This window comes from Leiobunum rupestre, chromosome 2 (genome assembly GCF_980474605.1).
Source record: "Leiobunum rupestre chromosome 2, qqLeiRupe1.1.hap1, whole genome shotgun sequence".
Lineage (NCBI taxonomy): Eukaryota > Metazoa > Arthropoda > Arachnida > Opiliones > Sclerosomatidae > Leiobunum > Leiobunum rupestre.
Genome location: NC_143385.1, coordinates 83,294,148 through 83,302,521, shown reverse-complemented (window position 1 = coordinate 83,302,521; position 8,374 = coordinate 83,294,148). Strand labels below are relative to the sequence as shown.

Here is an 8,374-nt window from a genome sequence, read left to right as displayed (position 1 = left end):
TTATGGCTATAAAAACGACGGGAATCGAATCAGAAGTGTATTTTATGATGCTACGAGCAGTCAACATCATCTAAACATATTTGCCGAAAAGACTTTTAAATGTAAGTATTACTTTACAATAAATCATATTTTTAATTTACTATTTTTCGATATATTATTTTAGTTTTTCTAAATAAGACTTTTCCCATTTAGGGACAATGCAAATATATTCGAAATATCTTCAAGCAAGTTGGTCACCGTTACTCCTGCTTGTAAAATTAGACTTGGATTTACAGATGGATCCACTAGCGTCGTTTTAAGCGAAGACGAATATTACCAACTATATCGAATGAGGGATGAAATTAAACAATTTTTCCAGAACGATGACGCAATTCCGATTTCTCAATTCTTCGACGGAGCGACACATAAACGTATCGAAGTCAAGATTTACCAAGATTTCAAAGTACTTAATATACGCGAAATGACGACGGGAAACGGAAAAAGCTATGGAATGTTATTTCCTACAAAAAATGGATTTTGCATAGGATCTGGCGCGTGGGAAAAACTCATAGAAAAGCACGAACAGGTTGTGTTAATGCTAAACGAAAGTAAACGTGTTTTCGAAGCTATTAAACAGATTGTTGTGCAACAGCTTACCACGTTTATTAAAAACGCTTGTAATGGGTGTCTTATAGACCATCCCTCGCAATTACAACATGAATGTTTAATACACGACTGGAAAGAACGTGTAGACATTAACTTTTCAAATGCTGTTAATAATTTAAACATCGAATTAATAACGGAGGTATTTAATAAATCGACATTTTTAAGTTTTGGATTTTGTAAGCAAATGGTTACCATAATTGTTTGTACATCTAAACAATATTTATAAATAAAGAACATATGGAATTTCCTGATATAAATCTTGGAAAAATTATTTATCATCTTCAATATTTACACGTATCCGAAACAGACGTATAATTTAATGACGAGTTAGATTCAAAGATTAAGTAAATAACAGCAGTATCTTTCCATAAGATAAATAAATTTTCCAGAATTGATATCACTTTCGATATCAGTTTAATAATTAGTCGAATAAATAATACGATAAATAGTAAATATATGAAATATATAAAAACGTCGATTTCTCAAGAAACAGTAATTATATTAATAAATATTCCGAATGATAAGAAATACGTAGCTCGTATTTATGGTTAAAGTTCATTTCCACAGGGGAAAATTTCATATATAAATAGTGGATGCTATAAATTAAAAACATTACAAGAATTTGCTTTCAAAGAGACAAGTTCCTCCCATTTAAAAAGTTTTTAAGCATCGTCTTAAAAATGGTTATATGTGACATCTGCCACGCTAAATTTTCGTTGAATAAGAGTTTGCTGAGGCATAAGCGTGAAAAACATGAGAAAATAAATTTCCCTTGTACGTTATGCCCACAAACCTTTACTAGACGCGACGTTTTAGCTAATCATTTTAAAAGCCATAAGTTTTCTTCCCACGATCAAAGTTCACCCCGAGAAACGCGTATGTCCCGACCGAAACCGCGTTCGATAAGTAAACCATCAACCTCCAAGTCCGTTAAGAGCGGTAAATTCGTCACTCCGGAACCATCATTGTCACACGTAGAGGATGTGCCCGTCGAACAGACGTCCGTCACCAACCTTGGCTCTCAACCGTCAACGTCACACGCTGTGGATGAACACGTCGACCAGTTACCAAGCGATACAAGTCAACCAACAACGGAGTCCCATCCAAAACGTCACCTACCCGGTTATTATCCTCCAACAATTCCAGTTAAAAAAGCTCGGATCGCCAGTGGTCCACTGTTTTCATCTAAAGACGAGGATGCTCCCGAAGACCATAACGTTCCATCTACGACTGTCCAACCATATACCGTATTGGAGGAATTTAAGGATTTATTTTTAAATCAGAACGAAGAGGGTTTACAAGAATATGTCGATGAACTTGAATTCCCTATGGGCACAGTTAGCTCACAAGAAGGAGCAGACCTAATTAAAGTTGTCAATGAATTAGAGAATAACCAAGTAATCGCTGAACCAGTTGTACCAACACCACAAGACCAGCCTGTTCCAGACCAACTTGAAGAGATCGAAGCATTAGGTAACGCTATATTTTGCGCACGTTTTACACCTGGATCGATAGTAACAGACCCCGAGGAATACATAAATCGTCATCGACGGGCTATTGAAAACTACCTTAGAGGAAAACTGTCTAAAGTCCACGGGATAAAATGGTATATCACTATTAGAGCTCGCTACACTCGCGAATTAGTGAACTCGGATCAGGATGCGGAATTTCTTGCTTATCATCGAAGTACTATGCAACAAACGTTGATCCCGGATATCATACAAAGACAAATTGACTTGTGTGTCGAAGTGATAAAAAAACACATGGAAGATTTTGAAAACCAGGGAAGTGGGTGGATTTTAGATCGGATTATGTTTATGCAAATTAATATTATTACGTATTTACCATTAATTGGTGGATCTTATATTGATGTACCCGAAGAACTCGAGAAGAAAAATGCCATCCTGAACGTGAAAAACAAGGACAACAAATGCTTCTTATGGTCGGTTCTAGCTCATTTGCATCCGATTCGTTGCAATGATCATCCATACCGCGTTCAAAAGTACGTGACATTTGAGAACGAGCTAGATATTTCAGATATTGATTTTCCATTTGAACTAAACGATGATAAGTTAGAGAAGTTTGAAAGGAAAAATAATATTTCAATCAACGTATTTTGTTATGAAAAAGAAGTGTTTCCGCGATATATAAGTTCCAATCGGGTTTCAAAGGATCGTGAAATCGACCTTTTATATCTCACACGAGGCGACAAAAAGCACTTTTGTCTTATTCGAAGCTTAAGTCGGTTATTGTGTAATTTCACGAAATTTGGACACACAACATTTTATTGTCGTTTTTGCCTACATCGTTTTTCCGGGCCAAAAGCGAAGGTAAATCGGGACAATCACGTCGAAGATTATAGGAACCATGGTGCTCAAAAGATTTTAATGCCGGTCAAAGATCCGATCCTGGAATTTAAGAAGTACGGGTGGTGTCAAAAAGTAAGTTTTTTTATTTTTTTTAATTTCTTCATTTATGAATTAGATTAATGTCTTAATTTATAAATTTATCAATTAGATGAAATATGTCATATTTGCTGACTTCGAAACCATCTTACCGAAAGTTTCAACTTGTGTACCAGATCCCACATTATCGTCTTCAACTACGTTGTCCCTTCATATTTCTTGCGGTTTCTCTTACGTTATTGTGGGCCCAAATGGCACACCATCGAAACCTGTAACGTACCGAGGGAAGGATGCAAACGAAAAGTTTCTAGAAAATCTTTTACATGAATATACGGAATTAGAGAACAAGATTAAGGAAAACAAACCTATAAATCTTAGTCAAGCAGAAGAAAGGCGGTTTTTGGTAGCTCAAAATTGTTACGTGTGCGGTTCTATTTTCAATGAAAAAGATTACAAAGTTCGTGACCACGACCATACCACAGGTGCATTCCGCGGTGCAGCTCACAACTCGTGCAATCTCAAGCTTAAGCCCCCAAAATTTATTCCGATTTTCCTGCACAATCTATCCCGTTACGACGCGCACATCTTAATGGAAAAAATTGGACTGATAAAAGATCAAGAAATCCGATGTATTCCCACAAACTCTGAGACTTATATATCATTTTCCTTGGGTAAACTCAGATTCGTGGACACTGTGAGATTTATGCCAGAATCACTAGAAGTCCTTACGGCAAATTTAGCCAAAGGCGGGGTTGACAACTTCGTTTGCATGAACTCCGTATATCAACCCGAAGAAGTCAAGCTTTTGCTACGTAAGCAAGTATATCCATACGACTACATGGACCATGAAACAAAGTTCAATGAGACGAAATAACCACCAAAGGAGGCATTTTTTAATGCATTAACAGATGAGCATATCAGTGTCGATGACTACATCCATGCGCAGTCCGTCTGGAATAAATTTGACATAAAAAATCTAGGTAAGTCATAAAATATATTAAACGAATTTATTAAATAAAAATGTTTCGACACTGAAGTTTTTTTTCTTATTAGGTCAGTATCATGATCTTTATGTTCAATCTGATGTGTTACTTTTGGCGGATGTGTTTCAAAACTTTCGGGGAATGTGTATGGAGTCGTACAAGCTTGATTGCGCTCACGCGTATACAGGTCCAGGATTTGCATGGGAGAGTGCTCTTTTCATGACTAGAGTGAAATTAGATTTACTTGTCGATCCCGACATGCACCTATTCATCGAGAAAGGAATCCGCGGGGGAGTGTCTATGATCAGTCACAGATACGCACAAGCCAATAATAAGTACTTGCCGGATAAATATGACCCATCAAAACCTTCTAGCTATATTACTTATTTGGGTAAAAAAAAAGAAAAAAAAGTGTGTATTTAATTTTTAATTTATTGATTATTTATTATAGATTGCAACAATCTGATGTGTGATCATCTACCCATGGGTGGATTCAGGTGGATTCATCCGTGTCCTGACTTCACGGACGAAATCATACTCAATCACCCTGATGGCGACTCAACCGGATATATCCTCGAAGTAGATTTGGAGTATCCAGACAATCTCCATGATGATCACAATTGTTACCCTTTAGCCCCGGAGAAACGTATAATTAAGGTATCCGAATTGTCTACGTTCTCCAAGGATCAGCTCAAAGAGTTGGATATCAAAGAGAAAGATAGTTTTTCAAAACTTGTTCCTTCTTTAAACAAGAAGGAAAAGTACGTGATACACTATAGGAACCTGAAATATTACGTTTCGAAGGGGTTAAAAATTAGCAGGGTTCACCGAATTATGGAGTTTAAACAGGAGGCCTGGTTGAAACCTTTCATTGAATTCAATACGGATAAAAGAAAGCTAGCATCGAATGAATTTGAAAAGTCGTTCTACAAATTACAAAATAATTCAGTTTACGGTAAGTAACTTAAATCATGGTTTAACTAACATATATACTAATTTTCGGTTTCATAATAGGCAAAACAATGGAAAACCTACGGAGTCGAATCAATTTTCACCTTGTACAGACTCCGGAAAGGGCTATTAAAAAGGCTAGCTCGCCAACATTTGATCACTTCACTGTCTTCAAAAACGATTTAGTGGGAATTCATTGCCGTAAAAAGGTCTTAACACTCAACAGGCCTATCTACACTGGTTTCGCCATTCTCGACATATCAAAGTTATTAATGTATCGTTTTCATTACGACACCATCCGATCCCAATATGGTAACGCGGCGAAACTATTGTTCACTGACACGGATTCACTGACCTACCATATCCACACCGACGATCTTTATAAAGATTTTGGGGAAAGAAGCGAAATATATGACTTCTCGGGATACCCGAATGATCATCCGCTTTTTAACGAAACGAACAAGAAAGCACTCGGAAAATTCAAGGATGAATTAGATGGAACCCCCGTCCAAGAATTCGTTGGCCTAAGACCGAAAATGTATTCGTTAATGTCAGCCAAAGGGGAGAAGAAAACAGCAAAAGGTATTTGTCGCCGAGTCATCAAGAAGAAGGTCCGTCATGAGCAGTATCGAGATTGTCTTCTGAAACATCAACTCACCGTCGAAGCAATGACTCGAATAATCAGTAAAAAGCATGAGTTATTCACTATTAGACAAACCAAACTTTGTCTCAATCCTTGTGACGACAAAAGGTACATCATCGACGGTATCGAGACGTACGCACACGGGCACTATAAAATTCCAAAAATTGATTAAGAGTTTATTAACTAAAATAAAATTTCCTTGTGTTTTAAATAAACTTTTTCATTTTTTAACATTATTTATCATTAAGTTTACGGCATATACTTAGATAGAGGAAACCATTTTGCATCTTCACGTTGGTAATTATCCACCCCGCGCCGCGACGCGTTGGCCATTTATCCGCGTCGCGACGCGTTGGCCATTTATCCGCACCGCGACGCGTTGGCCATTTAACCGCGTCGCGACCCGCCGCCGCCGCCGACGCCGCTGCCTCTCCGCAAAAATAAAACCAGGGAAATAAGAAAAAAACTTTATTGAATATCGCTTGTACATAAATTCCGTTATCATTTTATCATTGACATTCTTATCTTTTTTAAATTTTGAAAGAATATTATACATTTTTATACCTCTACATCTATACAAGGCGAAATAGACGCAGTATCCCCCGCATGTCTTGCTAAAATGTCCTTGCAACTGTTTAGAGTTGAAAGTGACGGTTAAACTATTTCTTTCAACAAAATCATTAAATTTAAACATGTCCGGAGGATATCCGAAACTGTCCAGAAATTCGGTATTCCTATGACGTGAAAAGTATATAACGGTCCAATGCTCGCCGTTTGTATTAGATAACCCCGTATTCACAATGTAAAGCGAGGGAAAGGTTTTTACGTGTTTGGGAAGGTTGTCCGCGGCGAATATTCCACGAAACAATCCCTTGGTGTGCGGGTCTTTTTCCATTATTTTGGTTAACTGTTCCGAGTCCATTTCATCAATTGCTATAATCGTAGATAACGTTTCGGTTTTTGTCTATTTCAATTAAATTTTGAAATTCGGCGTAGTATAGAACGCTAACAGTCTTTGGTAAGTCCTTGGCGAACTTTAATTCTAATCGCAAGTTTCCGTTCTTTATCAACTGGAACTGCGAATTGGAACTGCTGAGGTCGACACTCAAGTCATATACGAATATACAGTTTCCATTAGGAAATTCCTCGCGAGATATAAAGTTACCTTCATCAAGGAGCCATTGCGAAGTCTGAGTGAAAAGATTGGTGTACGATCTCATATACTGATTTTCTCGAAAGTTAGGGGTCAAAGCTTTATGAGGGATACTGGTCCCGTCTAGAAATAGCGCTATATGATTTAAATCCAAGTGTTGGAAATTGAAAGGAGACTTCGTGTAGTCTCCCAGATACGAGTTTTGTTCCACGAGAGCGAAAAGGACCTTTTAGGTAATTGGCCCATAAACAAGTTATCTAGAACGCAAATTTTTGTCCCGCTATTTATAGAGAAAGAGTTGCATTCGGTTCCAGTTATGGGGTATTTCATGGTAGAAAGTTCCAGACATTTCGCGTGGGAGATTACAATTTCGGGAGTCAACTTTACTTTCCTGATATACAGGGAAGCCAGCTCGTATTGTACTTTCCATTTGACGCCACCAAAAGCGTGAATACAAAATTCGTTGGGACTTTTAATAAATTTGAACTTCAAGTCAATCATGCTAGGGATGAAACGCGTCTGTTGACACAAGTCCGCGTGAACCGTTCCCATCAAATCGATCGTTCCTTGTCTAGCAAAATTCGTTCTTTTCTGGAATCCTTCGTTTTCCTTCGGAGTGTCGAATTTTCCGGCAGTGTCTTTGTAGAACAACGCTGCCGTCAGATAACTCGTTTTTGCTGGTCCTCCAAAAGTTACGGCAGTTTGAAACATGGCCTTGTATGGATAATTCTGCGGTGATGACGTTACCGACCTGTCTCCCAATGAAACTTGCACTTCGCTGAAAAGACTGGAGTGAAACAAATTTACGGGCGCTACCTCGTCCGCTGGCGTTGTGATTGTTTTGCCGTCAGCCGAATATACCGCCACCGCAGGGATTGTCTTGCCGTCCACCGGGTCGACGAGTCGAACTTGAAGATGGAGTAACGTTTTTGACATGTCGATATAAGTTTCGGAATTTCCAGCCACGTTGAACGTAATAGTTGAATTTTCGTTAATGTTGGAAATGGGACTATACTCGACCCATTCACCACTTACTATACTGGCGTTAGTGAGCGGGACGTTGAAAAGCTCCAATTCGGAACTCACCGACGCTCGCGAATCGGAGTGGATGTGTGCCATATTATTAAGAGAAAATATCGGAGGGATGAAGAAATGATGTTCGCTTCTTCCTGCTCGAGACGGAACTGATGATCCTTTTCCGTTTACGGTTTCTTTTATGCCCGCTTCCGGACATTTTCTCTTTCACCACGTCATTCAATTCCAAAATGGTTTCTCTCCCTACCGTCTTACCGTGATTTTTAAGAGAGTGCTTAATCGGTACACCACTGGCGACATCCGCCGCAACTTGGGCACCAGTTTTGAGGAACTTTTTCCCCAAGAAGATAGCACCCTTTTTCAAAATCGGGATAGCCCGTCGAAAGGCGGAGGCAATGAAATTTCCAAGGCCGTATCCTTGTTGAACTGCCAGACCGTGATAAACGGGTATAACTCCATCGCCCGACTGATAATGGTCAATCTGGCTTAAAAAATGCAGGTCGTAATCCGACTGACTGATTGGTGAAGAGTGTTGATACTTCATGATGCGTTTCGTATA

At 38.6% G+C, this 8,374-nt stretch overlaps 2 protein-coding genes across 2 annotated transcripts; one reads left to right on the top strand and one right to left on the bottom strand.

Annotated features, from left to right (window-relative positions):
- The first annotated feature begins 1,523 nt into the window (after positions 1 to 1,523).
- On the top strand, positions 1,524 to 5,799 carry LOC149959770 (uncharacterized). The gene is made up of 8 exons (XM_090167389.1): positions 1,524 to 2,725; positions 2,882 to 3,086; positions 3,163 to 3,862; positions 3,959 to 4,030; positions 4,104 to 4,424; positions 4,485 to 4,794; positions 4,855 to 4,988; positions 5,048 to 5,799. The coding sequence occupies exons 1-8, from the start codon at positions 1,524 to 1,526 to the stop codon at positions 5,797 to 5,799; spliced, it is 3,696 nt and encodes a 1,231-aa protein (XP_090023515.1).
- Positions 5,800 to 6,553: 754 nt separating this feature from the next.
- Positions 6,554 to 7,899, bottom strand: LOC149959769 (uncharacterized protein F54H12.2-like). The gene is made up of 2 exons (XM_090167387.1): positions 6,978 to 7,899; positions 6,554 to 6,903 (listed from the first exon to the last, which is right to left on the bottom strand). The coding sequence occupies exons 1-2, from the start codon at positions 7,897 to 7,899 to the stop codon at positions 6,554 to 6,556; spliced, it is 1,272 nt and encodes a 423-aa protein (XP_090023513.1).
- Between the last annotated feature and the right edge of the window lie 475 nt (positions 7,900 to 8,374).

Bases quoted from the DNA above. Each gene is read 5' to 3' on its own strand.
- LOC149959769 (XM_090167387.1), bottom strand. From the start codon at position 7,899: ATGGCACACATCCACTCCGATTCGCGAGCGTCGGTGAGTTCCGAATTG. The intron at 6,904-6,977 runs GTATCTGGGAGA...CGCTATTTCTAG, and splicing joins GCTCTCGTGGAACAAAACTC to ACGGGACCAGTATCCCTCAT.
- LOC149959770 (XM_090167389.1), top strand. From the start codon at position 1,524: ATGTCCCGACCGAAACCGCGTTCGATAAGTAAACCATCAACCTCCAAG. The intron at 4,031-4,103 runs GTAAGTCATAAA...TTTTCTTATTAG, and splicing joins ATTTGACATAAAAAATCTAG to GTCAGTATCATGATCTTTAT. The intron at 4,795-4,854 runs GTACGTGATACA...AAAAATTAGCAG, and splicing joins TCTTTAAACAAGAAGGAAAA to GGTTCACCGAATTATGGAGT.